Raw genomic sequence first — 13,397 nt, forward strand, 5'->3', positions numbered from 1 at the left:
GTAATAAAAAACAGAAAATAGGGATGCCTGGGTGGCTTAGCAGTTGGGTGTCTGCCTTCGGCTCAGGTAGTGAGTGACCCCAGGATCCAGGATCAAGTCCCACAATGGGCTCCCTGTGAGGAGCCTGCTTCTCCCCTGCCTGTGTCTCTGCCCCTCTCTCTCTCTCTGTTTCTCTGTGTGTCTCTCATGAATAAATAAATCTTTAAAAAAATATATAATAAAAAACAGAATTTAGGCTATCATCCTTTCTCTTGGTAATGTTAAACTTGGATTTCTGACATTTGTATTAGCTTAAACAGGAAAGGATAGGAAGAGAAAACAAGTGACTTCGGGGGCCAAGAGCTCTACCACAACTCAAAAAGTCTAACTCTTAAGTTTGGGAGCCCTTTAGAGACTACATTTAGGAAGCAAGAGCTCAGAGGCAACCAGACCCATCACTCACAATCTCCAGTGTTAAACCCAGAGATCTGTGATAATTTTGAAAGCTCCCCAGGTGGTTACAATATGCAGCCATGTCTGAAAACCACTCCTCACACTCTCTCATCTATGCCAAGGCCCACAGGTCAAATCTGGCAATCTGTTTTGTCCAAGAGCTAAGAATGGTTATTATATTCTTAAATGGTTGAAGAAGGGGCACCTGGGTGGTTCAATCACTTAAGCATCCAACACCTGATTTTGGCTCAGGTCATGATTTCAGGTTTGTGCGATGGAGCCCCATGTCAGCTCTGCACTGGGAATGGAGCCTGCTTAAGATTCGCTCTCCCTTTGCCCTCCCCACAGTTCGTGCACGCATGCACATGGACATGCTGTGTGAGTGTGTATCTCTCTCTCCCCCTAAATAAATAAAGTCTGTAAAAAAATTTTTTTTTAATTAAATGGCTGGAAAAAAATCAGAAAAATAACAGTTCGTGTCATGTGAAAATTACATGAAATTTAAATCTCATCCATATATAATGTTTTGTTGGAAGACAGCAATGTCTGTTCATTTATGTATTATCTATAGTTGCTTTTGCACTACAACCATGTAGTTAGGTAGTTGTGACAGTTATTATATGGCCAGCAAAGCCCAAAATATTTATTCTATTGCCCATTATAGGAAAATTGGCCTGAAACACCCCTCACATACCAAAATTAAACATTCACTTAGAAGCTGGGGCCCAAGGATTTGCATATTTTTAATAAACCTCCAATATTATTTTTTAAAATGAAAGAAAGAGAGGAAGGAAAGCAAGGGAAGGAAGGAGAGAAAGAAGGAGGAAGGGAGAAAGGAAGGAAAAAACCCACCCTACTCTTACACAGGATTTTTCTTATATTTTCCTTCATACAAGGATACACATACACATAATAACGGTATGCCTTGGCTATTCACATTACAGCCAACTACAAGATAAATAAGTATGTGAACCTAAGGAAAAAATGAAGATACTTGCATATTTTTCCAAAGATAAAGGTCTTAAACACTGGTTTATGTTTTTTCTTCTCCATAGTTAAGGTAAAGTCCATAGTTAAAAATAAGATATCATGAGAGGTAACAAATTCCTCACAAAGTTTCCTGTTTCTCCCCATTTTAGAATGCTGCTTTTGAATTACCTGGGCAAAATTGGGCCGAAAACTCCTTTAAAGGCAGCTGCAACTTTTTCAGTTGGTTGGAATACTTTTGCTTGCTCTGAGTCATTGGAGAAACCACTCAACTGGCTGCTTTTTAACTATTACTTGACAACTTGCCTCCAGTCTTCAGTAAATAAGTAAGTCATCTTTAAAATCTGATGTCTCCAAATTTTTTGGGGTACATGCCTCAACAGAAAAAAGTTATATAACACTGCTAAGATCTGTATACTTATGTTTACATTATATACCTTTACTATGGTACCCAAATATTCATTGTTATATACAAAACTAAAAAGGTTTTAAGTAAATGCTAAAAATGTACATAAAGGTTGTAATGTTTTCTTTCTGTATCTCAGTGGACTGTTTTACAACCCCTAGGGTATGTGCCCCTGCTTTGAAGATCACTGTTCTAAATTATTCCAAAAGACTTAAAAACGTTAACATTGACTGTGTTGAATAACATTATGGGCTATTTCCCCAGATTTTCTACCTGTTGTTAATCTATTAATATCTAATTCTTTCCTAGGTAATAAGCAATGTACTAAGTGTTTTTAGTGCTGAATAATATAGTTTTTTAAGCATATGCTTACAAGTATATGTTTGTTTCAAGATTTTATTTTATTTATTCCTGAGAGACACAGAGAGGCAGAGACACAGGCAGAGGGAGAAGCAGGCTCCCTGTGGGGAGCCCGATGCAGGCCTCAATCCCAGGACCCAGGGATCATGACCTGAGCCGAAGGCAGATGCTCAACCACTGAGCCACCCAGGTGCCCTACAAGCAAGCATATGTTTTAGAAGCTTAGGGAAATGCATTTCACTTGGATATTCTCAGCCCCACCCCACCCCCGCCCCAGTTCTTAACATTACCAGACTACTGTGTTTGCATTAGTTTTTCTGGAATTGTTTGCATATCTTCTACCATTTAAATTGGTATGGTACCAAAGGAGAGATGTTTCTGTTTCTATTTTGATGACTTTTACCATCTGTTTTTAGGTGAATTAATCAATGTAATATAAATGCTAAATAAAAAGTCCAGTGAATTTGTACAGGACTTATTGAAAACCATAGATATCCCAAAAGTTGATATTAGATATTACATTAAACTTAGCCTTATTAAGTTAGATATGTTGATTATAAAATATTGCTTAAAATATTAAAAAGTTAGATCACTAATTACTCATTGTCAGTGAAAAGGGGGACAGTAGCAAGAAAATTGAAGAGAATGATTTGGGAATTAACATATTGATTTTATAAGAAAAATGACCAGTGGGCAGCCCGGGTGGCTCAGCAGTTTAGCACCGCCTTCAGCCCAGGCCTGATCCTGGAGACCCGGGGTTCCTGCATGGAGCCTGCTTCTCCCTCTGCCTGTGTCTCTGCCTCCCCCGCCCACCCCACTCTGTGTGTGTCTCTTGTGAATAAATAAATAAAATCTTTAAAAAAAAAAAAAAAAAGAAAGAAAAATGACCACCATTAAGGGGCACCTGGCTGGCTCTGAGTCGTTGAGCCACCTGGTAGAGCATGTGACCCCTGACTCATGAGTTCAAGCCCCACATTGGGTGTAGGGCTTACTTAAAAATAAAGAAATAAAATATTTAAAAAGAAAAAAAGAAAGAAAAGTGACCACCATTTAAAAAATAAGTATATAAAATATAAAATTTAATTTTCAACATCGCATTTTAAAAATAATGTCTTCAGGTGGTTTATTCAATTGAAAGCTTCTGGCAATACGTAAGGCCTTTTTAGTCAAATTGATTTAATAGTAGCAGTGTGTAGGTACAACTTGTTATGAAGCAATATTTATGTGTATTATTATAAAATTAGTTCAGGGATGCCTGGGTGGCTAAGTGGTTGAGCATTTGCCTTTGGCTCAGGGTATGATCCCGGGGTCCCAGGACTGAGTCCCACATCGGGCTCTTTGTGTGGAGCCTGCTTCTCCCTCTGCCTGTGTCTCTGCCTCTCTCTCTCTCTCTCTCTCTGTCTCTCATGAATAAATAAATAAAATATTTTAAAAAATAAAAATAAATATAGATCAGTGGCCTTCAATTTTTTAAGAAAGTACTTTGGGGGCACTTGGGTGGCTCAGTCGGTTAAGTATCCAACTCTTGATTTCAGCTCAGGTCATGGTCAAGGATGTGAGATCGAGTCCCATGTTAACCTCCTTGCTTGGTGTGGAACCTGCTTAGGAGTCTCTCTCTCCCTCTTCCTCTTCCCCCCCAGCCCTCTCTTTCTCTCTCTAAAAAAAAAAGTACTTGGGATCCCTGGGTGGCGCAGCGGTTTGGCGCCTGCCTTTGGCCCAGGGCGCGATCCTGGAGACCCGGGATCGAATCCCACATCGGGCTCCCGGTGCATGGAGCCTGCTTCTCCCTCTGCCTGTGTCTCTGCCTCTCTCTCTCTCACTGTGTGCCTATCATAAATAAATTAAAAAAATAAATAAAAAATGTAAAAAAAAAAAAAAAGAAACTATTAAAAAAAATAAAAAAATAAAAAAATAAAAAAAAAATAAAAAAAAAAGTACTTTTAAAAATTGTCTTGAGAAAAAAAAAATTGTCTTGAGGAAAAATATCAATGTACTTCTGCTAATCTGATTAAGTAAATATTTATTGAGTGCCAACTTTGTGCCCTGTGTTAGACTGTTCAGTTATTTATTATGATGTACTTTAGGTATGATTGAGATAGCAATGACCTTCGGTTTTTTTTATCTTAATTTTTTACCTTTGAAATTCTTTTGCTGCAGGCACCGGCACATGTTTGTAAAACAAATAGACATGGATCATGTTATGAAGGTAGGAGAGAAAATTTATGTAAAATTTTGATTTCTTCTTTCAATTCCAAGGATGGAGATAATCTGTTTTTATTTTTCAGGCTAAATCCATCAGAGAGTTTGATAAGCGATTCACTTCAGTCATGTTTGGGTACCAAACAATTGATGATTATTATACTGATGCCAGCCCCAATCGTAGGCTGAAGTCAGTAGGAATCCCAGTGTTGTGTCTGAATTCTGTGGATGATGTTTTCTCACCAAGTCATGGTAAAATTAACATATTTCTATACATCTTGATATGAAGTAGCCATTTTAAAATACTGTTCTTTTTAAGAACATACAATACTGAGAAGTAAAATGTCATATAAAATGTTTTCCACTGCAATAGAAAAAAATAGATACTGATAATTTAGTATCTAAATGTCTGAGATAATTTTAAATGCTTTCACAGACCCTTATCTGGTTCATTTTAAGAGGTTTTGAGTGAATTATGACTTTGAATATTTCACTTGTTCTCATTTTTTATAACCTTTCCTTCTTATCAAATACACTGTTCTTTGGACAAATTATGTTGCAATATCCTTGCCTCATAAGTTCACTGTCATCATTTGCCTTTTCGTCTCAGATTCTTTTTTTTTTTTAATTTTTTAAATTTATTTATGATAGTCACACAGAGAGAGAGAGAGAGAGGCAGAGACACAGGCAGAGGGAGAAGCAGGCTCCATGCACCGGGAGCCCGACGTGGGATTCGATCCCGGGTCTCCAGGATCGCGCCCTGGGCCAAAGGCAGGCGCTAAACCGCTGCACCACCCAGGGATCCCGTCTTCTGAGATTCTTAAGCAGAAGGCTTTGGAACTTTTCTCCTCTTTTAACCTGAAAGAAAACTTGAGACTTTATAAACATGATGTCCTTGACTGTCTCAATGAGTGTAAGCACATCTGGTCACATTTGAAGGGAAACAGTCTGCTTTTCCCTGGATACTGTATAAAAGGAAATTATGCCCAAATTAACTTCCTTGCTCTCGTAATTTAAGAAATACGGAATTTGGGGATCCCTGGGTGGCGCAGCGGTTTGGCGCCTGCCTTTGGCCCAGGGCGCGATCCTGGAGACCCGGGATCGAATCCCACATCGGGCTCCCGGTGCATGGAGCCTGCTTCTCCCTCTGCCTGTGTCTCTGCCTCTCTCTCTCTCTCTCTGTGACTATCATTAAAAAAAAAAAAAAAAAAAAATTAAAAAAAAAAAAAGAAATACGGAATTTGGTGGCAAAGATATATACACATGTGTTCATACATCAAAGCAACATAAGATGATAAGAATTCATCATGAGGATCAGCAGACTTGACCTCTAATTCTTTATCTAATGAAATTTCAAAAAGCTTTTTTTTTTAAAAAAGATTTTATTTATTTATTTGAGAGAGAACATGAGCAGCGGGGAGCAGCAGAGGGAAAGAGAGAGGGAGAAGCAGACTCCCCGCTGAGCAGGGAGCACTTGACATGACAGCAGGGCTTGATCCCAGGACCCTGAGATCACAACCTGAGCTGAAGGCAGACACTCATCCTCCACCAATGGAGCCACCCAGTACCCCCACAAAGCTTTTATAAAGTTTCTTCTTATTCCCCCCAAATACTTTAAAAACATTTTCCCCAAGTACTTCATTTAAAAAAAAAAGAGTTAATCTGACTACAAACACAACATATATGCATTATCAATAGTTCAGAAAATCCCCCAAAGTATATAAAAATAAAAATCACCTATCATTTTATTGTGTGATTTATGATAAACGCAAGTGACTTTAGATGGCTGGAACTTTTTGGCCTTTCACCACAAATCAAGAACTGAAACTGAAATTTAGTATTCGTTGAATTATGTGGTGGTTATTTAGCCTATTTTCATTGGATTAAGAAAGTGTAGTGTTTCTCTTTTTTTTAATATTTCACAGGCCCTTTTTTTACCAACCAAAATTTCTCAGCATTTTAACCTGCCCCCTTGGTTGAAATTTAAACTCATTATTCCCTGTTCTTTCCCAAGTCCTTAAGATAGTCTTGCCACATTGAAATAGTAGGCAATTGTCTGCATTCTGAGAGCACAGGCAGCCAGCATCTTTCACGTGACTCCAACGTGGCACAGTCTTTGTTCTTCTGATAGAACTGTAAGTATCAGTGTTAGAAATTCCTGAGTGTATCCAGAGTGTGAAATTTGGACTCATAATAATTCAATCAGAGGCAAATGAAGCATTCTAAGTCAAAGCCTTTAATGTAAGGTGAAAAAGGAATAGCAAAAATAATATGTCATTTCACCCGCCCCTCCCCTTGAGCTCACATGCCTTATCCCAAGATAAGAGATACTCTTCTTTAGGTGGCATTGGCTAAGGATGTGAGTGCAGGACCCATTTGGGCAAGGGCTTGGGTTGCTGAGCCTTGATTTAGGATCTTGAAGTTTATTCTTCAGGGAGCATTGTGAGGGGTCAAACTGAGTACATCGTTAGAACCAGCAATTTGCGCACAGCAGCAGCTCCATCTTATAAGGGTCTTCGTTCTCCTAGAGAACTGTGAGAGGAGCTGTGTCAGCTTCCTTTCCTTCATTAGAAGGGTGTGGGGTACGGAGATCTTACCTTTAATTAGCTCATTTACCCTTAAGACTCTGCCCAAGACCTAAAGGTCTAAAATACTGCAACAACCACCTTAACTTAATTAAGGAGATAAGCTTTAGCAGTATCTGAAATTAAAACAGTTCTCATGCCAGGTTGTGATTCATTATAGATCTTAAATCAAAACATTTTCACTGTGAACTCTAAGCATGGGAGAAAAAATAAAAATAAAACAACTTCAATTCACATCCTTTAGAGTGAAGTTATTACTCAGGACAGATTTTGTAGAGATGCCTGGGTGGCTCAGCTTGTTTGGCGCCTGCCTTCGGCCCAGGGCGTGATACTGGAGTCCCAGGATCGAGTCCCACATCAGGCTCCCTGCGTGGAACCTGCTTCTCCCTCTGCCTGTGTCTCTGCCTCTGTGTGTGTGTGTGTGTGTGTGTGTCTCGTGAATAAGTAAATAAAATCTTTTAAAAAAAGGGATAGAAAAAAAAAAAAAAAAGGGATAGGGATCCCTGGGTGGTGCAGCGTTTTGGCGCCTGCCTTTGGCCCAGGGCGTGATCCTGGAGACCCGGGATCGAATCCCACGTGGGGCTCCCGGTGCATGGAGCCTGCTTCTCCCTCTGCCTGTGTCTTTGCCTCTCTCTCTCTCTCTCTGTGTGACTATCATAAAAAAAAAAAAAGGGATAGATTTTTGTAGCATATATGAAGATTGTCATTACTAGTGAATTATTTAAATATAGCAACTGTATTTTCAAAACGAAGTATTTCATTGCACTCTTTTTTGCTATATATGTTTTTACTATATAAATTATTGTATAGGGGTGTTGGGGTGGCTCAGTTGGTTGAGTGTCTACCTTCAGCTCAGGTCATGATCTCAGGGTCCTAGCTTTGAGCTCCACATCAGGCTCCCTGCTCATCAGGAAGCCTGCTTCTTCTACCCCTCCCCTCTGTTCATTCTCTCTCTCTCTCTCTCCCCGCCCCCAATCAATCAATCAATCAATCAATATTTTAAAAAAATCATTGTATAACTTTGAATCCTTAAGATGGCCAACAACTGGCCCCTCAGGAATCTAACTTCATATAAAATAAATCAAATTCATCCATAATGAATTTATAGTTCTCATGAAGGTGATGAGTTGTTGTTTTCCTGATGTAATACCTAAGTGAGGATCTTACAGCATAATGTAAGGATTCACCATACCTTGAATTACTTTATTGTTTCAAAACAAGACTGGGCCTTTTCATACTTTTATGTTTTGAGTAAACACTTGGATTGATTCTTCTAAAAATAATGGTTCAGTACCTAGCTGTATCCATGACCTGTTATAAGAATATAAATGGTTGATACAAATTAGACCTATTCTATTAGCCATAGTCATTACAAATATTTATTTAAGTCATGGTGTTTCAGTTTGTAACGATGGGAAATGCTAAAAGTGTGTATTTGCCGTAATGGAAACTGGTAATAATTACGTATTTTTCTTTACCCTTTCCTCTCTCATCTTTTTTTACCCCAAGCTATTCCAATTGAAACTGCCAAGCAAAACCCTAATGTTGCATTGGTCCTTACTTCTTATGGAGGCCATATTGGTTTTCTGGAGGGAATCTGGCCACGTCAGTCCACTTACATGGATCGAGTCTTCAAGCAGTTTGTACAGGCCATGGTGGAGCATGGACATGAACTCTCTAACATGTAATTCTTTAGGTGCATTTTGTCTGAACCATCACATAAAGGCAGCTCAGCTTAGTGCCCAAATCTTAACTATTGTATGTATATAAAACAGATGAGCCAGCAGGTGGTGAAGAGGTCCAGAATGACATGCAAAAACTACTTTTTTGGGGGAAACAAAACAACTTTGTAGCAAGAAATGAAATATAGATTTAGATTGTAACTCATGTAGATTTTATTTTTACTATGCCTTACCAAGTATGACCTTAAAGTAGTCAGACATGGAATTGCACTTAACCAAAACTATTGTGTAAAAAGATTTTAATTCCTCAGGGTTTTAATTTAGGCTAGTATTTTTTTAGATTACTCATTTTAGGTGACTTAATGGTACTTTAATAACTGTTAAGAGATTTTGGTTATTTGAATGTAAGTTGTAAGTTGGCACATTCCTAAGGGTATTTATACCTAATGACGAGAATATGAAAACTGAAATAAGATAAAATACAATGCACTAAACCTTTTATGTATCCTAACTTTAAAAAGCAAATCAACAATATTAGACTGATGTCTATACATGCTGATACTCTGATAATATTACTACTCTGATAATATTAAATTAAGGCTGTTTTATGTTTTATAACAATTATAGTTTACATGCTTATTTTTAAAATAGTATATGTGCATACATATATATCAATATATTAAAATAAATTCTATCATTTTAAATTGTTTCTTTTTGAGTCTTTATAAAAAAGTAATCCCTAGAAATTAATCTATGATAATTTCATGAGTGCATTAGTAAGAAATATTAAAATGTTTTGTTTCACTGTTTCCAGAATATAGGGTTCACATCACTTGTACCAATTAAAAATACTTTCAGCTTCAGGAAACCTAACAATGACTTGGGAATTACAATATTTAATTATCTTGCATGATAAAAAGTCTCCAGGCAGGCCAGGACTGGTGTAGGGGTTTCCAATGTCATCAAAGACTCAGGATTTTTCTGTTTCCACTCCACTTAGCAGGGTAGCTAGTTATCTCCTAGACACAGGATGTCTTTTGCAGCTCTGACGTCAGGTTTGTGGAAAAGGGGAAAGGAGTGGGGCCAGACATATCTAAGACATGTGCTTATATGCATTGGCTGGAACTGGGCCATATGGGCACCCTGGTTGAGGAGGCTGGGAAATCAAGTTTGTAAACTTTTTCTTTTGTCGTGTAGGCAAGCAAAGGAGAAGGGATTGCCAATGGTTGTTGGACTGGCCAGCCGAGAGTGGTAGCTTCCATGTCATTCAACCTCTTTCCCCCTTATTTTTTTTTCTTTTTACTATTTCCACCTGTTTATAAAATATGTACATTTTTGCCCAGTTATCACATTAAGAGAATCATGTACAAAACATATTAACACAAAATTGTTAACTAAAAGTGCCACTTTGTGAGAGTTCCTAATAATGTGCTTGTAAACTCCCTTATAACTGTGTCTAGAATGATAGCACTGATGATACCAGAGCTTTGTTTGTCTGGACAGCATATATACTGATTCAATAGTAATAATTACTTTCAGCCTGTATGGTTCATGTGGAGCTGATCCTGCCTTTCAGACTTACCTTCTAAATTGTAAACAAAAATTGTATCAAGAAAACTGTTTACTCATTGGTGAGGGCTACAGGGGGAGAGGTAGTGCTTCACGTCCCTCTACATACAAAAATTGATTCCAGCTAGGTTAAAGAGAGAAACATTTTTTAAATCCATAAAAGCACTAGATGAAAACATGGGAAAAATTTTAGAGTGGGGAGGTGCATCTGAAGCAAAATATGAAAGTGAGAACCCGCATAGAAAGAAGTGACAAAGGAGAGCCTGGGTGGCTCAGTCAGGCTCTGCCTTCAGCTCAGGTCATGATCTCAGGGTCCTGGGACTGAGGTCAAGTCAGGCTCTCTGCCTGGCAGGGAGTCTGCTTCTTCCTCTCCCTCTCCCTCTGTGGCCATGTTCTCTCTCTCTCAAATAAATAAGTAAAATATTTTCAAAAGAGAAGTGACAGATATGATTATATAGAGATGAAAACTTCAGTTCTACAAAACCACTGTGAACAATATTAGAATAAAAATGACAGAGAAAACCATTTGCTATACTACAGTAGGTTAGTATCCCCAAAAGCCCTTTGGCTCTTAAAAATTGGTAATGAAACTCTTAAAAATTGGTAATGAAACATCTGATAGAAGAATGGGCAGGGATATACAAAGTACACTCACAGAATAATAGCCAATAAATTTATAAAAAGGTGGACAATCTCACTAGTAGTTTAGGAAGTACAAAATTTAAAAACAAAGGGAATGGTGACCATGAGATTATAAGTTTAATAACATATAGGATTAATAATATATAGTGTTGGTGATAGTATGGGGAAACAGTTATTCAAATGGTAAGTTACGTAAATGAGCAAATTTTGGAATGAAAAAAATTTATGGCATTAAAAGACAAGAATAAACATCTAGAAATCCCATTTTGAAGACTATCCTATAGAAAAACCAGCAAGAGTGTGTAAAGACATAGGTTTGGGGACACCTGGGTGGCTCAACGGTTGAGCATCTGCCTCCAGCTCAGGGCGTGATCCCAGGGTCCTGGGATCAAGTCCCACATTGAGCTCCCTACAGGAGCCTGCTTCTCCCTCTGCCTTGTTTCTGCCTCTCTCTCTCTCTCTGTGTGTGTGTGTGTCTCTCATGAGTAAATAAAAATCTTTAAAAAAAAGACGTAGGTTTGTTGCAGCCTAGACATTTAGGATAACAATTGGTTTAGTGGGAAATAAGTAAATTATGACATTCACACTTATATAACCATTGAGAAGAATGAGATAACACTATGTACTTATTTTTAAAGACGCTTCTGATATATTATTTAATGAAAAACAATCTGTTGATTCATATGTATGATATGATCTCATAGTATAAAAAAATTGAATACAGCTATAGAGGCATGTGGTTGTGTAAGTTATAATGAGATGAGGATTTTCAAGTGTGATTGTTTTACATGAAGATAGACTATTCTCCCCAGCTGTGTCTCCAAACACTAGCAAGCTCTGAGAAAGAAGGGCTATGTTTTAATCATTTCTATAATGCACAGATTTAGCATATTTCCTGAAACAAAATAGGTCCTTAGTCAACATTAGTTGAGTGACAGCAGTATAAGCATGCAAATACTACCTTGTAAGCCAGCCAAAAAAAGTTTATGTATAAAAAAAAGTTTCTATATATGTAAATTTTTTCTAAGTCCTCATGTTTCTGTTGCTTATTGTCATCACCAAACTATTCACAATAGGAATAGAAATGGATACTGGGGCTTTCCTTTTTTGCTTTTTGACAGAGTCATATATGTTTTTTATATATTAAATTCAGTAAACACGCATATACATTTTATGGAACAAGAGTTTCTCTTACTATGTGCGATATTCATAGCATAATATACTCCTATTTTGTAGCCCATTGTTCTTATCTGGTCTATTTTACTCTTTTAACTATCCTATTTTCCTTTTTCTTTCTTTTTAATTTTTTTTAAAGTAGGCTCCACACCCAACATGGGGCTTGAACTCATAACCCTGAGATCGAAAGTCACATGCCCTATCAGTTGAGCCAGCCAAGTACCGCTCTCATTTTCGTTTTTAAAATGAAAGTATTGGGGGCAGCCCTGGTGGTGCAGCGGTTTGGCGCCACCTGCAGCTTGGGGTGTGATCCTGGAGACCCAGGATCGAGTCCCACATCGGGCTCCCTGCATGGAGCCTGCTTCTCCCTCTGTCTGTGTCTCTGCCTCTCTTTCTCTGTGTCTATGAACAAATAAATAAAATCTTTAAATAAAAAAATAAAATAAAATAAAATAAAATAAAATAATAAAATAAAATAAAATAAAATAAAATAAAATAAAATAAAATAAAATGAAAGTATTGGGATCCCTGGGTGGCTCAGGGCTTTAGCGCCTGCCTTTGGCCCAGGGCGTGATCCTGGAGACCCGGGATCGAGTCCCACATCGGGCTCCCAGCATGGAGTCTGCTTCTCCCTCTGCCTGTGTCTCTGCCTCTCTCTCTCTCCATGTCTATCATGAATAAATAAAATCTTTAAAAAAAATAAAATGAAAGTATTGGGGGTGCCTGGGTAGCTCAGTCAATTAAGCGTCTGGGGTCCTGGGATTGAGCCTCATGTCAGGCTCCCTGCTCAGTGGGGAAGTCTGCCTCTCCCTTCCCATCTGCTTCCCTCCGTGCTCATGCTCTCTGTCACTTTCTCTCAAATAAATAAATAAAATGAATTTTAAAAAAATAAATAAAATGAAGATCTTGGGGTGCCTATGTGGCTCAGTTGGTTAAGCACCTGCCTTTGGCTCGGGTCATGATCCTGGAGTCTGGGATAGAACCCCGCATGAACCCTGCATAGCATCAGGCTCCCTGCTCAGCAGAGAGTCTGCTTCTCCCCCTCCCTCTGTTCCTACCACCCCCTCATGCTCTTTCTCTCTCTCTCTCAAATAAAAACATTAAAATATAAAATAAAACTAAAATCTTATTCTTAAATCTGTGGTATGGGTGTATGGGGCTCACTGTATCATTCTCTCTGCTTTTGTGCATAAATTTTGTTATTACTTTTTAAAAATTACTATAGAAATGCACTTTTAAGATCCACTAATGGTTTGTAACCTACAGTTTGAAAGACTGGAATTCTGGAGGTTACTGAAAGTTGAAGAAGTCACTATTGTCTATGGCAGTTGTCACATTTAGTTTTAATAGCTTCTTATT

General features: G+C 38.1%; 1 protein-coding gene across 1 annotated transcript in view; it reads left to right on the top strand.

Annotated features, from left to right (window-relative positions):
* Window positions 1-9,355, top strand: part of ABHD3 (abhydrolase domain containing 3, phospholipase) — a 52,396-nt gene extending 43,041 nt beyond the window's left edge. Inside the window, exons 7-10 of the mRNA XM_038541815.1 lie at window positions 1,572-1,745; window positions 4,343-4,391; window positions 4,471-4,636; window positions 8,479-9,355. Of these exons, the coding sequence (XP_038397743.1) occupies window positions 1,572-1,745; window positions 4,343-4,391; window positions 4,471-4,636; window positions 8,479-8,657 (568 nt within the window). The 3' untranslated portion in view covers window positions 8,658-9,355. The remainder of the gene's footprint in view (window positions 1-1,571; window positions 1,746-4,342; window positions 4,392-4,470; window positions 4,637-8,478) is intronic.
* The last annotated feature ends 4,042 nt before the right edge of the window (window positions 9,356-13,397 follow it).

This window comes from Canis lupus, chromosome 7 (genome assembly GCF_011100685.1).
Source record: "Canis lupus familiaris isolate Mischka breed German Shepherd chromosome 7, alternate assembly UU_Cfam_GSD_1.0, whole genome shotgun sequence".
NCBI lineage: Eukaryota > Metazoa > Chordata > Mammalia > Carnivora > Canidae > Canis > Canis lupus.